The 20,136-nt window shown below is 40.9% G+C and overlaps 1 protein-coding gene across 4 annotated transcripts in view; it reads right to left on the bottom strand.

Moving 5' to 3' along the window:
* Positions 1 to 5,307: 5,307 nt before the first annotated feature.
* LOC106572331 (transcription factor 4) overlaps positions 5,308 to 20,136 on the bottom strand; it is a 513,525-nt gene continuing 498,696 nt past the window's right edge. For 3 of the 4 annotated variants that reach the window (XM_045694032.1, XM_045694014.1, XM_045694037.1), the window contains 4 exons: positions 16,472 to 16,622; positions 14,923 to 15,152; positions 12,213 to 12,366; positions 5,308 to 5,822 (listed from right to left, as the gene is read on the bottom strand). In XM_045694032.1, coding sequence (XP_045549988.1) covers positions 12,227 to 12,366; positions 14,923 to 15,152; positions 16,472 to 16,622 — 521 coding nt within the window. In that variant the 3' untranslated portion in view covers positions 5,308 to 5,822; positions 12,213 to 12,226. The remainder of the gene's footprint in view (positions 5,823 to 12,212; positions 12,367 to 14,922; positions 15,153 to 16,471; positions 16,623 to 20,136) is intronic. The other variant, XM_045694023.1, reaches the window with a different exon arrangement.

Here is a 20,136-nt window from a genome sequence, read left to right as displayed (position 1 = left end):
TATTATTATTATTATTTCAATTTTACAACAAAAAAATGTGAAAGGGTTTCTGCTAAATCAGTCACACAAACAGCCATGTTAGTACATATCCAGTCTGTCTGGGTTAACCAATGTTAACCATTGTCTGCTTCAGGACTGTAGAATTGAAACAGACAATAGAGAACATAATGCATAAGGGAACACCCTAATAGAGAGGGTTTAATGACTATATACTATTCTCTTTATTGAAAGACAATTATCGCCCAAAAATAAATAGAAAGATCAAAAAAGCATTGGCCTTTTACTTTTGTTCTCGTAGCTCAATAATTCCCATTCAATGGCAACACGTTTCATAACGAGCAAGATTTTGGATTTAAAGTCTTTTTTTTTTATAGGACATTTCCAGATGCATTCAACAATCTTTTTGATTTATATCGTATATATTATCACCCAGGAGAACAAATGACAAGTGCTGATGTAACTGATATTATCATTGCAATAAATGGTCAGAATAATGATGCTGTAAATGATACACAGCACACGGTTCAATCACTGAAAAGAAGAGAGATCGTACAACCAGGAAAAGAAAACTAAATACGTTTTGCCTTTTGCTGTAAACACAATAGGGGTAATAATAACACAGTTATTGCAATCGTGGATCATTTTTACGTCAATTAAATCTTACAAGATCAAAATATTAGCACTTATAACGGCAGGTCCAATCTAATAAAAAATATTTATCGTAGGTCCGATTCAAATAGCTGGAATTAGCTGGAAAACAAATAAAATAGGCTGAAACTGCCTAACTTAACTTTATGGGGAAATAGCTAGAAGATTGCAAAAAATCGGCCATTTACAATTAATTCTATGTTCACGTCTAGGGGACTTGTTTTTTTGTTGGTCAATCAAACGTTCAATTACCTGACAAAGTACGATTTCTAGCTAAGGTATTTAGACTGAATCTAGATGGGGCCAAACTGTAACTCTGAAAATACTTGCTTAGCACCACACTTGAATACAAGCTAGAATATACAGTATTTCCCTGCAGACGAGAGTTTGTGCTGTCTGTCTACGAGTCATCGTGGTGCAACACTGAGACAGCGCATAAAGAATAGTGAGTTGAATACTAAACCATGACACACATACAGCTAAGTGCCGTCCATTTTGTTTTTAATTAATATTGGCACCTGGCTAGAATGACCAGGCGAATACAAGCAGAAATACAACTGATCAAATCAACTCAATCATTTCCCACTCTCAGCTAGTCGTCACCCACCCCCACCACCAAAGGGACATGAACCCTGTGTACTATAACTACTGAGACATTTTCTTAAAAAATACAATGAAAAAATGGCAATGAGCATGAAAATAATATTATATACCATTTTGATTTCCAATTACCCCCCCCTCCCCACACCCCTCCCTCCCCCATCCCATTCTTAAAAAAAAAAATCCCGGAAATATAAACAAACAAACCTTTTTGGAGAAAAAAAAAAACTACTTAAAATGATACTGAAGCTTTTGACCTCACTACAATTTCAATGTGACACATTTTCAACACACACCGAATTTTTTTTTTTTTTTTCTTTTAACGAAAAACTGATACAATGTATTATCTAAACACAAAATAACAACAGTCTACATGTAAAAATATAACTTTTACATACACAATTTCAAAATAATGGTACGTTTGCATCTGTTGCATACAATTTACAAATGTCTGTGTGTTTTCTTTGACAGCTGAATAAGCAGTGAGTGGAGGATGATGGGGAACTCCGGTCCTTTTTGTCCAGTCAGGGGTGCCATAGTCAGTCATTGTGATGTCAAGGGCACAGAATGCCAGAGAAGACCGGTCCTTTTTGTCCAGTCAGGGGTGCCATAATCAGTCATTGTGATGTCAAGGGCACAGAACACCAGAGAAGACCGGTCCCTTTTGTCCAGTCAGGGGTGCCATAGTCAGTCATTGTGATGTCAAGGGCACAGAACACCAGAGAAGACCGGTCCCTTTTGTCCAGTCAGGGGTGCCATAGTCAGTCATTGTGATGTCAAGGGCACAGAACACCAGAGAAGACCGGTCCCTTTTGTCCAGTCAGGGGTGCCATAGTCAGTCATTGTGATGTCAAGGGCACAGCACGCCAGAGAAGAAGAGGAACAAGTCATGTCTCTTCAAACCTTCATATCTCATTAACATTGAGATGCCTCTTCAAACCTTCCACCCATCTCTAAGAAAATAATTAATCTGACCCAAAACAACCGTTCCTTTGAAAACTGGCGCCTTCCTTATTTATATATATTGTATATATTTTTACATTTATATATATATATTGATTTTCAAATAGATTATTTTCCAGTTTCAGTGCCTTGTGTTGATTGGATAACATAAACCACTTTTTTAAAAAACAGCTGCTGTCAAATTTTCATAGGGCAGCAAGTCGTGGTTCAGTATTTTTTTTTCTCATTGACACAGAAACCAGAACAGACAAAGAATAAGAGAAAGATTTTAAAAAAGAGAAAAAAATTCTGTTTTACACATACAACCACACACTGGTACTGAAGACGACGGTGGCTCACGGACAAGCCGATATTGATAAAAAGCTGATAGCTATAATACAACGCTCAAAAACAGACGTGTCGTTCACAATGGAAACAGGCTGCAACTTGGAATAGAGGAAGGGGTCTGAAACTCGGGGTGCTGGGGCCGCCAGGGGGCTCAACTGACTAAAACAAGGTCCATTCAGGGACACGCCTTCTAATTACATATAAGCATACAGTACAATTAAATACAGTTTATCCCAAAATACTTTTTTTTTTCTTTTTACTGTTTTTTAAATTCCCAGGTCAGAAAAAACCTGACTGCATAGACCTAATAACTAACAGTTCCCTAAGCTTGCATCCTAAAAAGTTCAGATAACGTCCGTCTCCTCCTCATCGCATTTGAATGATATGAACTCTAAAAGGCACATTGGTAGAAGTGAATGTTAAAATTGCATTTCTGGGGCCTGGGGAGGTTTTAGGGGTCAGGAAGGGAGATCTAGGGGAACAGAAGGGGGATGTGAAGTGTTAGACCGTGGGGTTTAAAAATCAGGCAAATCATACAAGGTGATGGACTGCTCGGCTTCTGGGATATACAGTACACCCCCCTCTGGCTGTGCCTTTCCATTGCAGTGTCATTATCAGGAAGTGACATCACCAGGAAGTCATCATCATCACCTGGGAGAGACCTTGACCTTTGACTTGGGTCTCAGCAAATGGTTGAGAGACTTTGCTCTATTCTGACCTGGTTTGGGTCTCTCTGTGTGACAGACAAGACACAGAAAGGAGACATATCTCTCCCCCTTTATTTTCTCTCCTTCCTTCCTTCCTTCCTTCCTTCCTTCCTTCCTTCCTTCCTTCCTTCCTTCCTTCCTTCCTTCCTTCCTTCCTTCCTTCCTTCCTTCCTTCCTTCCTTCCTTCCTTCCTTCCTTCCTTCCTTCATCTGCCTTGTAACATGAAGTAACGAAGAGTAACACTACCAACGGCCATGCCCTCTAATCACAAGGTTCCATTTGCTCACGCAAAGGAGTGGCCAATGAAAACACATTTCAATCTGAATCAGGACGTTTGCTGGTTTCTAGTGGCTAGAAGATGTTTTCCTTCCATCTTCTCTAGCAGTGTTGAGGGTAACGAGTAACTCGTTAGAATACTCAAATTACTTTTTGTTGTTGTTGTGGTAATGAGAAACTTAACGTATTCGTTTTTTCAATTTAAGAAATTAGATACTTAAGTTACTTTTTTCAAATAAGCAAATCGTTACTTTTAAATATTATTTCCCATGCCAAATTATAATATGAAAATCCCTTCCCATAAATTCATGCTCTTCCTGTTTCTTCAAGAACGTTGTGGCATGACAGCTATCAGGATGGCAGAGCCACCAGCCTTTTACCACGTGAAAGTATTCACATTATTTAGAATTGGTAAAAGAAAAGGAGAAACACAATAATAATAATAAAACGCAAACTGTGCCTCGGTGTTAAGCGCCTGTCAACTTCAAATATCAAGAAGCACCTTCAGGTCAAGCACAGCTCCACTAGACCGGCGGAGAAGGACCCGCGACAGCCGATTACTGTTGATGCTGAGGAAGATGGCGATTCTGTTTCCAAAACAGTTAAATCTAGATTTAGGTTTTGTTAAAACCCCCTGTCACCCCGAGAAAACTAAATGAACATGTATGCTGTCTTTAGATGATTGTAAGTAATTCCTTTGATTACATGCACATTTATTTCAATGCATTATGTTCAGAGATGTATCTGACAGTTTGCATTCGTGCTTTGCAGTTTTACTGTTATTAAAATGTTCATGTCAATATTTCAAGTGGTCGGGGCTTGTTGTGACTTAATATGTATTTTTCGTTTCATAAAGCTGCCTAAATGTTGGTTTTGATTTATGGACAACGTCCCTTTGATACCTTGGATTTATCAAGATAGAATTGAATTGTGACGCAACAATTTTTGGTTGTTGTATTTATCAAACATTTCGATAGTTTTAGAATGGAATTTCGTTACAACACGTAGACGTTGTCAATAAATCAAAAGCAACATTTCGGCAGCTTTATGACACGAAATAGACATATTAAAGCCAGAAAATAAAGGCTATTAATTAGGATTTTATATCTTATTTTATCTTTCCTTATTATCATACGTTTTTCCTTCTTCGCGCATTTTTGTTTTGTTTTTGTGGAACAGTTACATTTCAACACAGGCTGCTGAACTACAACAGCCAAATAATAATGTGATTTAAAAAATAAGATATTGTTTATTGCAAAATACACGGTTCAATTTAGTAAAAACAACTGAAACAGCTATCAGGAAATCTGACAGAGATCTCGTTCTGGATCTCTCCCATGATGTCCGATGAAATCATTGTAGCGCCGATTAGTAAATAGGCAAGCCACCCTCTACTGGGCATAACAACGACCAACACGCTCAATACATTTTCAGAGGGTTTTCTTGGAGTTTGGTAACGCAAAAGTAATGTAACGACTAACGAGTTACTTTCCACAGTAAGTAACAGTGTAATGTAACGTGTTACTTTTAATTGCAGTAAAGTTGTAACCTAACGAGTTACTTTAAAAAGTAGCATTCCCCCAACACTGCTCTTTCTAGTATACAGCCAACTTAGAGCCCCAAAAAACAAAAGTGTCATCTTAAAATGTATCTGTTCTGTTTTTCGATTAGAAGTACACTTTTTTTTTTTTTTAATAATTATTGCATGTTTTAAAAATGTCTTGAAATTCTACATAATCTCAACGTTTTTTTTATACCCCCCCCCCCCCCAAGACTGACTGATTGATTTTTCATATATATCTATTTAAACTTTAAACATCAAGGAGGACTTCAGGCACGACTGCAAGAGTTTCCACAACGTGGAGAAGATTACCATTTCGTTGAGGCAGCAGCTGAATCCTGCAACATTGTTCAGCAACATAATGATATGTTAGAAATAGTCCCCCCATCATCACGCAGTTGCATCAACTTTTTTTTTTTTGTGTGAATTTTTTTCTTTTTCTTTAACATATATAATAATTGTTTTTTTTTGGGGGGGGGAGAATGCTGAAAATAAGAAACAATAATAAGAAAACATCTGTTATGTTTTCATAGCCAATATACATTTGCAGTTTGTTCATTTCTACAGAAGACGAAAGACAGGTGGTCCTGGGAGAAAAAAAAAAAAAAACATTGGTCAAATCAGGTGGTCAGATAGATCGTTGATTGACGTGATCGGTTGATTGATTGGTTCAGGAAATAGGAGAATGTTGTCAAAGGAAGTGGTCACTCATCATCTTGATGAACTCTGGGAGCTTGGACCTATAGGAGGACAGAAGCGGTTAGAGACAGCTGTGGGACACTGTACTCACCTGTTACCTGGACTCACCTGTTACCTGGACAAACAAAACCAACAGACACCCATACAGACAGACACACAAACACACACAACTGAGAAGGAACTAAAGGTACGACTTCGAGATGGACACCCTAGGCCCTAAAAATAACCTTCATAGGTCCTAAACGTCTGTTCCTTACACATAAGATTAAGATAAAGGTGTGAGAAGGCCTCTCTATCTCCTCACTGTGTCCCTCTTCACTGTGTCCCTCTTTACTGTGTATCTCTTCACTGTGTCCCTCTTCACTGTGTCCCTCTTCACTGTGTCCCTCTTCACTGTGTCCCTCTTCACTGTGTACCTCTTCACTGTGTCCCTCTTCACTGTGTCCCTCTTCACTGTGTCCCTCTTTACTGTGTCCCTCTTTACTGTGTCCCTCTTCACTGTGTACCGCTTCACTGTGTCCCTCTTCACTGTGTCCCTCTTCACTGTGTCCCTCTTCACTGTGTATCTCTTCACTGTGTCCCTCTTCACTGTGTATCGCTTCACTGTGTACCTCTTCACTGTGTATCTCTTCACTGTGTATCTCTTCACTGTGTATCTCTTCACTGTGTACCTCTTCACTGTGTCCCTCTTCACTGTGTCCCTCTTCACTGTGTCCCTCTTTACTGTGTCCCTCTTTACTGTGTCCCTCTTCACTGTGTACCGCTTCACTGTGTCCCTCTTCACTGTGTCCCTCTTCACTGTGTCCCTCTTCACTGTGTATCTCTTCACTGTGTCCCCCTTCACTGTGTACCGCTTCACTGTGTACCTCTTCACTGTGTATCTCTTCACTGTGTATCTCTTCACTGTGTATCTCTTCACTGTGTATCTCTTCACTGTGTCCCTCTTCACTGTGTACCTCTTTACTGTGTACCTCTTCACTGTGTATCTCTTCACTGTGTCCCTCTTTACTGTGTACCTCTTCACTGTGTATCTCTTCACTGTGTATCTCTTCACTGTGTCCCTCTTCACTGTGTATCTCTTCACTGTGTATCTCTTCACTGTGTATCTCTTTACTGTGTACCTCTTTACTGTGTAACTCTTCACTGTGTACCTCTTTACTGTGTACCTCTACACTGTGTACCTCCCTCTTCACTGTGTACCTCCCTCTTCACTGTGTACCCCTTCACTGTGTATCTCTTTACTGTGTATCTCTTCACTGTGTATCTCTTCACTGTGTCCCTCTTCACTGTGTACATGTGTACTGTGTACCTCTTCACTGTGTATCACTTCACTGTGTCCCTCTTTACTGTGTACCTCTTCACTGTGTATCTCTTCACTGTGTCCCTCTTCACTGTGTACCTCTTCACTGTGTCCCTCTTCACTGTGTACCTCTTCACTGTGTACCTCTTCACTGTGTCCCTCTTCACTGTGTACCTCCCTCTTTACTGTGTACCTCTTTACTGTGTACCTCTTCACTGTGTATCACTTCACTGTGTCCCTCTTCACTGTGTCCCTCTTCACTGTGTATCTCCTGTTCTCTTCACTGTGTACCTCCCTCTTTACTGTGTCCCTCTTCACTGTGTACCTCCCTCTTTACTGTGTACCTCTTCACTGTGTACCTCTTCACTGTGTATCTCTTCACTGTGTCCCTCTTCACTCTGTACATGTGTACTGTGTACCTCTTTACTGTGTATCACTTCACTGTGTATCTCTTTACTGTGTATCTCTTTAATGTGTATCTCTTTACTGTGTATCTCTTCACTGTGTACCTCTTTACTGTGTACCTCTTCACTGTGTACCTCTTCACTGTGTACCTCCCTCTTCACTGTGTACCTCCCTCTTCACTGTGTACCTCCCTCTTCACTGTGTACCCCTTCACTGTGTACCTCTTCACTGTGTACCTCTTCACTGTGCATCTCTTCACTGTGTACCTCTTCACTGTGTCCCTCTTCACTGTGTACCCTTCACTGTGTACCCTCTGTGTACCTCTTCACTGTGTACCCCTTCACTGTGTACCTCTTCACTGTGTCCCGCTTCACTGTGTCCCTCTTCACTGTGTACCTCTTCACTGTGTACCTCTTCACTGTGTCCCTCTTCACTGTGTACATGTGTACTGTGTACCTCTTCACTGTGTATCACTTCACTGTGTACCTCTTTACTGTGTATCTCTTCACTGTGTATCTCTTCACTGTGTATCTCTTCACTGTGTATCTCTTCACTGTGTATCTCTTTACTGTGTATCTCTTCACTGTGTACCTCTTTACTGTGTACCTCTTCACTGTGTACCTCTTCACTGTGTACCTCTTCACTGTGTACCTCTTCACTGTGTACCACTTCACTGTGTACCTCTTCACTGTGTATCACTTCACTGTGTATCTCTTCACTGTGTATCTCTTTACTGTGTATCTCTTCACTGTGTCCCTCTTCACTGTGTATCTCTTCACTGTGTCCCTCTTCACTGTGTCCCTCTTTACTGTGTACCTCTTCACTGTGTATCTCTTTACTGTGTATCTCTTTACTGTGTACCTCTTCACTGTGTATCTCTTCACTGTGTCCCTCTTCACTGTGTCCCTCTTTACTGTGTACCTCTTCACTGTGTATCTCTTTACTGTGTATCTCTTTACTGTGTATCTCTTCACTGTGTATCTCTTCACTGTGTCCCTCTTCACTGTGTATCTCTTTACTGTGTACCTCTTCACTGTGTACCTCTTCACTGTGTATCTCTTTACTGTGTATCTCTTTACTGTGTATCTCTTCACTGTGTCCCTCTTCACTGTGTACCTCTGTACTGTGTACCTCTTCACTGTGTATCACTTCACTGTGTACCTCTTTACTGTGTACCTCTTCACTGTGTATCTCTTCACTGTGTACCTCTTTACTGTGTACCTCTTTACTGTGTACCTCCCTCTTCACTGTGTACCTCCCTCTTCACTGTGTACCCCTTCACTGTGTACCTCTTCACTGTGTATCTCTTTACTGTGTATCTCTTCACTGTGTCCCTCTTCACTGTGTACCTCTTCACTGTGTCCCTCTTCACTGTGTACCTCTTCACTGTGTACCTCTTCACTGTGTCCCTCTTCACTGTGTATCTCTTTACTGTGTATCTCTTCACTGTGTATCTCTTTACTGTGTCCCTCTTCACTGTGTACCTCCCTCTTTACTGTGTACCTCTTCACTGTGTACCTCTTCACTGTGTATCTCTTCACTGTGTACCTCTTCACTGTGTATCACTTCACTGTGTATCTCTTCACTGTGTACCTCTTCACTGTGTCCCTCTTCACTGTGTATCTCTTTACTGTGTATCTCTTCACTGTGTATCTCTTTACTGTGTCCCTCTTCACTGTGTACCTCCCCCTTTACTGTGTACCTCTTCACTGTGTATCACTTCACTGTGTATCTCTTCACTGTGTATCTCTTTACTGTGTATCTCTTTACTGTGTACCTCTTTACTGTGTATCTCTTCACTGTGTATCTCTTCACTGTGTATCTCTTTACTGTGTATCTCTTTACTGTGTATCTCTTTACTGTGTATCACTTTACTGTGTACCTCTTCACTGTGTACCTCCCTCTTCACTGTGTACCCCTTCACTGTGTACCTCTTCACTGTGTACCTCTTCACTGTGTATCTCTTCACTGTGTACCTCTTTACTGTGTACCTATTTACTGTGTACCTCTTCACTGTGTACCTCCCTCTTCACTGTGTACCTCTTCACTGTGTACCCCTTCACTGTGTACCTCTTCACTGTGTATCTCTTCACTGTGTACCACTTCACTGTGTATCACTTCACTGTGTACCTCTTCACTGTGTACCTCTTCACTGTGTACCTCTTCACTGTGTACCTCTTCACTGTGTACATGTGTACTGTGTACCTCTTCACTGTGTATCACTTCACTGTGTATCTCTTCACTGTGTATCTCTTCACTGTGTACCTCTTTACTGTGTATCACTTCACTGTGTATCACTTCACTGTGTACCTCTTCACTGTGTATCTCTTCACTGTGTATCTCTTTACTGTGTATCTCTTCACTGTGTACCTCTTTACTGTGTACCTCTTTACTGTGTACCTCTTCACTGTGTACCTCCCTCTTCACTGTGTACCTCTTCACTGTGTATCACTTCACTGTGTACCTCTTCACTGTGTACCTCTTCACTGTGTCCCTCTTCACTGTGTCCCTCTTCACTGTGTCCCTCTTCACTGTGTATCACTTCACTGTGTACCTCTTCACTGTGTCCCTCTTCACTGTGTCCCTCTTCACTGTGTACCTCTTCACTGTGTCCCTCTTCACTGTGTATCACTTCACTGTGTACCTCTTTACTGTGTACCTCTTCACTGTGTACCTCTTCACTGTGTATCACTTCACTGTGTACCTCTTTACTGTGTACCTCTTCACTGTGTACCTCTTCACTGTGTACCTGTGTACTGTGTACCTGTGTACTGGAGTTTAGATCTTCGTTACACACCTGCTATTTGAACAGGTTCACCTTGGAGATACCCAGCATTCATAGCATTTAGGTACCTCACTACGAGGTACTGTACTCGATATCTCTACGATATGGAGATACCCAGCATTCATAGCATTTAGGTACCTCACTACGAGGTACTGTACTCGATATCTCTACGATATGGAGATACCCAGCATTCATAGCATTTAGGTACCTCACTACGAGGTACTGTACTCGATATCTCTACGATATGGAGATACCCAGCATTCATAGCATTTAGGTACCTCACTACGAGGTACTGTACTCCATATCTCTACGATATGGAGATACCCAGCATTCATAGCATTTAGGTACCTCACTACGAGGTACTGTACTCGATATCTCTACGATATGGAGATACCCAGCATTCATAGCATTTAGGTACCTCACTACGAGGTACTGTACTCGATATCTCTACGATATGGAGATACCCAGCGTTCATAGCATTTAGGTACCTCACTACGAGGTACTGTACTCAATATCTCTACGATATGGAGATACCCAGCGTTCATAGCATTTAGGTACCTCACTACGAGGTACTGTACTCGATATCTCTACGATATGGAGATACCCAGCGTTCATAGCATTTAGGTACCTCACTACGAGGTACTGTACTCGATATCTCTACGATATGGAGATACCCAGCATTCATAGCATTTAGGTACCTCACTACGAGGTACTGTACTCGATATCTCTACGATATGGAGATACCCAGCGTTCATAGCATTTAGGTACCTCACTACGAGGTACTGTACTCGATATCTCTACGATATGGAGATACCCAGCGTTCATAGCATTTAGGTACCTCACTACGAGGTACTGTACTCGATATCTCTACGATATGGAGATACCCAGCATTCATAGCATTTAGGTACCTCACTACGAGGTACTGTACTCGATATCTCTACGATATGGAGATACCCAGCATTCATAGCATTTAGGTACCTCACTACGAGGTACTGTACTCGATATCTCTACGATATGGAGATACCCAGCATTCATAGCATTTAGGTACCTCACTACGAGGTACTGTACTCGATATCTCTACGATATGGAGATACCCAGCATTCATAGCATTTAGGTACCTCACTACGAGGTACTGTACTCGATATCTCTACGATATGGAGATACCCAGCATTCATAGCATTTAGGTACCTCACTACGAGGTACTGTACTCAATATCTCTACGATATGGAGATACCCAGCATTCATAGCATTCCCTCCTGTCTCTTTTGTTCACGGATAACACTTAGTTAACTAACTACACCATCAGGTGTGAAACGATCGAATCAAAACAATACAGCACATCACGCACAATCAAAACCACAAGTTGAAGTTTTCACTGAGTTTCACACAATGAGTTAAAGCGAGTCAACTACACACACACACACACACACACACACACACACACACACACACACACAGCAGAAACAAAATGAGCACACACTTACTGCTAATCTGTTGTTAAAATGTACCCAGGGTTTTGTTTCAATAAGTTTATAGGGTTTGATTACAGCCCCATTGTTAGCTTAACTATGCATCTCTGCTCATTCAATTTCAATCGATTTAGATTAAAGGCCACATGGGAGAAATTATCCACGTTGTCCTCGTGTGTCCTGTAATTCTGACTGAGTTTGTATTATTCATAATGGGATGCAAATGTAGTCAAAACGATAATGTTATGCAGAGAGGGCAAGCCAAGCCATTGTGGAAGACTGATTAGAATTTTTTTACAATTTTATTTACCATTTTACTATGTTGTATTACTTAGCAAATTAAGCCAGAATAATTTATTGAATTATAATTTTTTTATACACCCAATTTGAATTTTTCTTTGTTTTTGGTTGATGGTAAGTTATGGTACACGTGTTTTCACAGCAGATTAGTTTACAGTGAATATCTTCTGACCATTTAGGGGGTTTTTACATTTGTCCCATTGGGTTGGAGGCATCCCCCATGGCGTGGTGAGGTCCGGCCAGGGAGAGGGTCGCTCCGCCGTCCGACGAACCCTTCTCCTCCTCACGTCTCTTCAGACACGCTGCCTTAGGGTTCAGGTTCCTCTCTAGACACAGACGAACGCACACACACGGACGGACGGACGGACGCGCACACACACACACACACACACACACACACACACACACACACACACACACACACACACACACACACACATACACACACACACATACACACATACACACACAAACATGCAAGAACACACACACACACACACACACACACACACACACACACACACAGACGGACTCACACACACACACACACACACACACACACACACACACACACACACACACACACACACACACACACACACACACACACACACACACACACACACACACACACACACACACACACACACACACACACACACACACACACACACACACAAACATATAGGCACAAGTAAGTATTTAAGAACTGAAGCATCGCCACCTGGTGGATCTGAGAAGATATTGCTCTGTATCTGATTATAAAACTATGGAGCCAATCCTAAATTCACTTAAGTCAGATTTTCACTTAGTAATGCATTCACATCAATAGGAAGCTAAGTGAACATTTGACTTAAATGTTAAGATTCAGCCACAGCCAGTCCTAAAGAATAATGCATCCTGGTGTGTTGGTGTGTGTGTGTGTGTGTGTCTGTATTGACTCTGACCTCTGATTTGCTGCTCCAGGCTCAGTAGGTGTGTGTATGTGTATGTGTGTGTAGTAGAAGTAGTAACAGTACTAGTACTAGAAATTGATTTAAAAAGTACTACTACTGCTACTACTACTGCTACTACTACTACTGCTACTACTACTACTGCTACTGCTACTACTACTACTACTGCTGCTACTACAACTACTACTACTACTACTACTACTACTACTACTACTGCTGTGACTACTACTACTACTGCTACTACTACTACCACTACCACTACCACTACTACACACACACACACACACCCACACATACTGAGCCACATACTGAGCCAGGAGCAGCAAGTGAAATCTTGTGTGTACTGTGTAACTGTCTGTATATGTCTCTGTGTGTCTATATATGTCTCTGTGTGTCTATATATGTCTCTGTGTGTCTATATATGTCTCTGTGTGTCTATATATGTCTCTATATGTCTATATATGTCTCTGTGTGTCTATATATGTCTCTGTGTGTCTATATATGTCTCTGTGTGTCTATATATGTCTCTGTGTGTCTATATATGTCTCTATATGTCTATATATGTCTCTGTGTGTCTATATATGTCTCTGTGTGTCTATATATGTCTCTGTGTGTCTATATATATATCTGTGTGTCTGTCTGTCTCTTAAGTGTCTGTGTCTTAAGTGTTTGTCTCTATGTGTCTGTCTGTCTGTGTGTGTGTCTGTCTCTAAGTGTCTGTGTCTTAAGTGTCTGTCTCTAAGTGTCTGTCTCTAAGTGTCTGTCTCTGTCTCTATGTGTCTGTCTCTATGTGTCTGTCTGTCTGTCTCTGTGTGTGTCTGTCTCTGTGTGTGTCTGTCTCTGTGTGTGTCTTTCTCTATGTGTCTGTCTGTCTGTCTCTAAGTGTCTGTGTCTGTCTCTATGTGTCCGTCTATGTGTCTGTCTGTCTCTGTCTCTATGTGTCTATATATATATATATATATATATACATATAGGGATCTGACACACACATATATATATATTGGGACCAGACACACATATATATGTGTATATATATATGTATATGTCAGATCCCTATATGTGTATATATATGTGTGTGTGTGTCAGATCCCTATATGTGTATATATATATGTGTGTGTGTGTGTCAGATCCCTATATGTGTATATATATATGTGTGTATATATGTGTGTGTCAGATCCCTATATGTGTATATATATGTGTATATATATATATATTGTGTCAGATCCCTATATGTGTATATATATGTGTATATGTGTGTGTCAGATCCCTATGTGTGTATATATATATGTGTATATATGTGTGTCAGATCCCTATATGTGTATATATATGTGTATATATATGTGTGTCAGATCCCTATATGTGTATATATATATGTGTGTGTCAGATCCCTATATGTGTATATATATGTTTATGTCAGATCCCTATATGTGTATATGTATGTGTGTGTCAGATCCCTATATGTGTATATATATGTGTATATATATATGTGTCAGATCCCTATATGTGTATATATATATATATATATATGTGTGTGTCAGATCCCTATATGTGTATATATATGTGTATATATATATGTGTCAGATCCCTATATGTGTATATATATATATATATGTGTGTGTCAGATCCCTATATGTGTATATATATATATGTATATGTCAGATCCCTATATGTGTATATATATATGTGTATATATATATATATATGTGTCAGATCCCTATATGTGTATATATATATATATGTGTGTGTCAGATCCCTATATGTGTATATATATATGTATATGTCAGATCCCTATATGTGTATATATATATATGTATATGTCAGATCCCTATATGTGTATATATATATGTATATGTCAGATCCCTATATGTGTATATATATATGTGTGTGTCAGATCCCTATATGTGTGTATATGTGTGTCAGATCCCTTGCCTCTGACTTGCTGCTCCAGACTCAGTATGACGGCCACGGCCTGATGCAGTATGAGCAGTTTGGTCTGTGGCTTGTCGCTCTTCAGGTGCAGCTGCACCATGCGCCCCAGCTCCTTGAAAGCCTCGTTGATGTCTCGGACACGCAGACGCTCCCGGGCGTTGTTGGCCATCCTGCGTTCCTTCTCACGTTCGATCTTCTGCTCCGGAGACAAGTCCTCGTCATCCGCGTTGCTGTGGGACCGATAGGGGGACTGATCAGCACCAGCTAAACCAACGCTTACCCACGCTTAGCCATTTTGAAATGTCACCACAATGCATGAAGCCGGGTTCAGTCTGAATCTCTGTTTATAGGAGTTGTGATGCCTATTCATTTACCTGTACAGCTGACTATACTGTATATATATATATATATACTGTATAGTCATATATATGTATGTAGATGGTGATGTAACCTGAAAACAATTCATTTTCAATTTTCAATCGTTCAGTGCACCTATTTTCAATCGTAAAATGCAACTGTAGTACTGCAGGATACCGACTGTAGTACTGCAGCATACCCACTGTAGTACTGTAGGATACCCACTGTAGTACTGTCGGATACCCACTGTAGTACTGTAGGATACCCACTGTAGTACTGTAGCATACCTACTGTAGTACTGCAGGATACCCACTGTAGTACTGTAGGATACCCACTGTAGTACTGTCGGATACCCACTGTAGTACTGTCGGATACCCACTGTAGTACTGTAGCATACCTACTGTAGTACTGCAGGATACCCACTGTAGTACTGTAGGATACCCACTGTAGTACTGCAGGATACCCACTGTAGTACTGCAGGATACCCACTGTAGTACTGCAGGATACCCACTGTAGTACTGCAGGATACCCACTGTAGTACTGCAGGATACCGATACCAATATTTGTTTCATCATCAAGATCATCTGGGGTTGGGGTCTGAAAAAGTCTGATTGTATCATTCCAGGCAGAAGGGGGCTATAAACGCAGAGATGTCACAGCGTTTATCCTGGATGGTGCATCTTGGGAATGAGGAAGTGGGGGCCTTTCTCTGGTGTGTGAGAAACAGCTAAAACACGGCTCAAGTCTGTTGACAAGTCTGGAATTACCCAAAGGAGAAGAACTTCGGAGAAAACTATGAATGATTGATTTGATTCATTTGTTATTAAAGTATGTGTGTATTCAACCAAAATCTATGAGTGCTGTGAGCGATGGAAAAGTTTTTGGCAAATTTAAAAGTATGCCTTTGTATTTTACCGTCATAAAGTCTATGTAGTTAAGAACAATGTTGCAGATAGTTAAGTGAATATATTTGAGAATGGTTTTTCACCTTGTGGGTTTATCCAAGTCTTTTGTTTTTCTAGTCGTTGTTTATTAATTAATTTACCTGTCCCTCAAATCACACTGTTCACTTAATAAAAATCACACTGTTCACTTCATCAAAATTCGTTGTAAGCGTATTTAAATGAAGCGAGCACTGTGGACATGGCTACCTAGATTTTGACCTATCAATAAATGTGATCTAGATCTTGACCTATCAATAGACTTGAGGTCCTTGTTGTCAGGCTCCTCCTTCTTGGTCTCCATAGATCTGGCATCCTGTAGGTTCTCATCCCCTTCATCCTCTGACTTGATCTCTGACGAGACAGACGAGGCACTCTGGCCCTGGAGACCACTGGAGAGAGCTGGGGAGAGGGGAGGAGATGGGGGTGGAGAGCAGGAGAGGACAGGCGGAGAGGAGGAAGAGAGGGAGGGAGAGAGGGAGGAGATGGGGGTGGAGAGAGTGGGGATGGAGAGCAGGAGAGGACAGGTGGAGAGGAGGAAGAGAGGGGGGGAGAGAGAGAGGAGATGGGGGTGGAGAGAGTGGAGGAGAGTGGGGATGGAGAGCAGGAGAGGACAGGTGGAGAGGAGGAAGAGAGGGGGGAGAGAGAGAGGAGACAGAGAGAATTTACAATATATTAAAGCCACAAACCTTCATTACTTTTCGTTTTCTTTTCCAAACAGCAGCCCCGCCATTCAGTCTGTTCTTTTGTAAACATTTGGCAGCTTTCAACACACCTACTTTCATTAACTGGAAGCTTTTCTAACAATAAGGTACATTACGTTATTATTACAGTTTTGGAGTGGCTTCTAATCCCTGACCGGGTCTTTTATTCCTGTGTCAAAACATGATTTTGTCACGAGTTCAGTACCATTTGCTTGATTTTGCGGATCCATGACTATGGTGTATCGTCATTCGCTAGCTAGCTAGCTAACGTTAGCTTGCTAGCGATGCTAGTGTTAGCTAGCTAGCCAGCGTTAGCTACCTTGCTAGCAAGGTCTAGTCTAGTCCAATGGCTAGCTGGATGACCAGTTGTGACAGTGAGGTCCATATGAGATTCAAGGCCCTAATAAGTGCCATCGTGCAGGAATAGCAAAAATACTGTTTGATGAGCTAGCTAAGTTAGCTAGCAAGGTATACCAGTTATCAAAGAGGATGCTAGCTAGCTTTGCGTGCATGGCAGGACCAGTGTTGTCATAGATGGTAGACCAACTCTGGTGTTGTCATCATTAAAACCAGGACGGTTTTGTCCGTCGAGAAAAACACTGTGTTTCAAAGAGCTCCCTTGGCATTCGTTAATTTCTCTCTTTATATTTTTTTTTAGCTTGAAAAAGTGGTAGAATTTGCTAAATAAGTTACCATACAATGAGTCTTGATGGCTATTTCTCAAAAGTTTCCAACAACATGCCCAGCAGAACTACTAAAAACTTGACCAAAACCACCACCCGTGTAGATGTGCAGGATGAGATAACTAACGTTAGCGAAGCTAACACCATTGCAGATCCAGGCACGATGGACCATGTGATTCAAAAGATGAAAGATAACATTACTAAAGTGATCGATATCAAGATAGGAACGGTCCTGGGAGCAATAGCAGGCCATTCAGCCGAACTACAGAAAGTTGTCAAACGTGTCGATGAGGCGGAAGGAAGAATTTCTACTGTGGAAACTTCAACTACATCAATGGACACTAAGATAAAGGCACTTTAGGTGAGCAAAATGGCGGAGCACATTGATAACTTGGTTAACCGAGAACGCAGATGCAATATCCGTGTTGTGGGACTCTCCGAAAAAAAACTGAAGGGACACGTTCAGTTAAACTCTTTCAGGAATGGATTCCTGGCAACCTACAAATGGATACTAAGGCTGGACGTGTGAAACTGGATAGAGCCCATCGATACCCGGTCCCAACCAGCGGCCACGGCCAGTGGTTATTAAGTTCCACAACTTCATCGACAAGCAGTGCATCATGGATGCAGCCAGACACACCGGATCTGACGGTATTCAACGACCAAAGATCCAAGGGTCTTATTCTTCAATGATTACTCCGCAGCGGGTTGTACGAAGACGCAAGGCGTTTGACGAGGTGAAGGCTCGACTCAAGAGAATGAAGATGCGATTACGCACTGCTGTACATTTACATTTACGTCATTTAGCAGACGCTCTTATCCAGAGCGACTTACAAATTGGTGCATTCACCTTGATGATATCCAGTGTACCCGTCCACATTGAAGATGATGGTCAACGGCACGCCGAAGAAGCTTTACACACTTGAAGAGGCTGCTGCATTTATTGACTCTCTCGGGTAAATAACTTTACGCTACGCCTTTGGATAACTTTTTTTTATTCAAATCTAGTCATGAAGCAATGATATGCGTTCTCAAGTGCTCTTGTTCAGTAATTTTTTTTTAAATAAATAAAAAATGTTTTCTTGCTACAGTAACTGCCACCATAGCTCAGACTGAGATCTGTGTGAATCTATATTGGTGCCCAGCTTTGGTCTTAGGTGGAAGAGCCTCGATCTTTTTTTTATTGATTTTCATATGTATAAATGATGTTGCTATAGAGTGGTTACGCAGATTTAAGAGTCTACATTGGAGAATTGAAATCACCTGCATGTTAGCTAGCGGCAACCCCCCCCTACTATTACTGATTCTGATGGAAACCATTTATATTAAAATAAATTGATAAATTAGTAATTTAAGAAATGTTATGCAAATCTTTATGCCTCAGAACTGACAAATGATGCACTAAAACTGATGGAGGACTTATTTTCTATGATTGAACTCCCGACTATCTCCAAAGAACAAAGGTCTATCCTCAATGCCCCTATTACCAAGGAAGAGATCATGTTTGCAGTTGAGAATCTGCAAAATGGTCCCAGGACCAGACGGGTTTTGTAGTGAGTTCTATAAAGAGTTCCATGGCCTGATCCTTGAGCCATTGTTTGATATGTTTAACCACTAATTTTCAGATGACTGCCTCGCTCAAAAGCTAACGTATCACTTATTCTCAAAAAGGGGAAATGCCCAGAGTCTTGTTCCTCGTACAGAACTATTGCTCTTCTGAATGTGGATTGAAAATTGCTTTCTAAAATCCTAGTCACACGACTACAGGGCTTATTGCCGCTCATTGTGAAAAGGGACCAAACTGGCTTCATTAAGGACCATAACACATGTAATATTGTCCGGTCGGCTTCTTAATGTTATTCAAGCATACCAACCAAGTGCTGTGGATGGTCCTGTGCTCTCCCTAGATGCTGAGAAAGCATTTGACCGTGTGGAATAGTCCTACCTATTCTTTGCTCTAATTAAATTTGGTCTAGGTGACAACTTTATAATAATTTCCATAGTTTTATAATAGTTTCACTTTAAATAATACCACTTTAATAATGTTTACATATCTTACATTACTCATCTCATATGTATATACTGCATCATATACCATCTATTGCATCTTGCCTATGCCGCTTGGTCATCGCTCATCCATATATTTATATGTACATATTCTTATACCATCCTTTTAGATTTGTGTGTATTGGGTAGTTGTTTTAGAATTGTTAGAATACTTGCTAGATATTACTACACTGTCGGAACTAAAAGCACAAGCATTTCGCTACACTCGCAATAACATCTGCTAACCACGTGTATGTGACCAATACAATGTGATTTGATTTTGATTTGATTTGATACAATGGGTTAAGGTTTAAAATGATGATCCTCAGGCGGCTGTCCTTACTAATGGGCTAAGGTCAAATAGCTTCTCCACACGCAGAGGTACCAGACAGGGCTGTCCTTACTAATGGGCTAAGATCAAATAGCTTCTCCACACACAGAGGTACCAGACAGGGCTGTCCTTACTAATGGGCTAAGGTCAAA

This window comes from Salmo salar, chromosome ssa01 (assembly GCF_905237065.1).
Source record: "Salmo salar chromosome ssa01, Ssal_v3.1, whole genome shotgun sequence".
NCBI lineage: Eukaryota > Metazoa > Chordata > Actinopteri > Salmoniformes > Salmonidae > Salmo > Salmo salar.
Note: the sequence above shows the minus strand (reverse complement) of the source record. Positions and strands in the feature narration are given on the sequence as shown.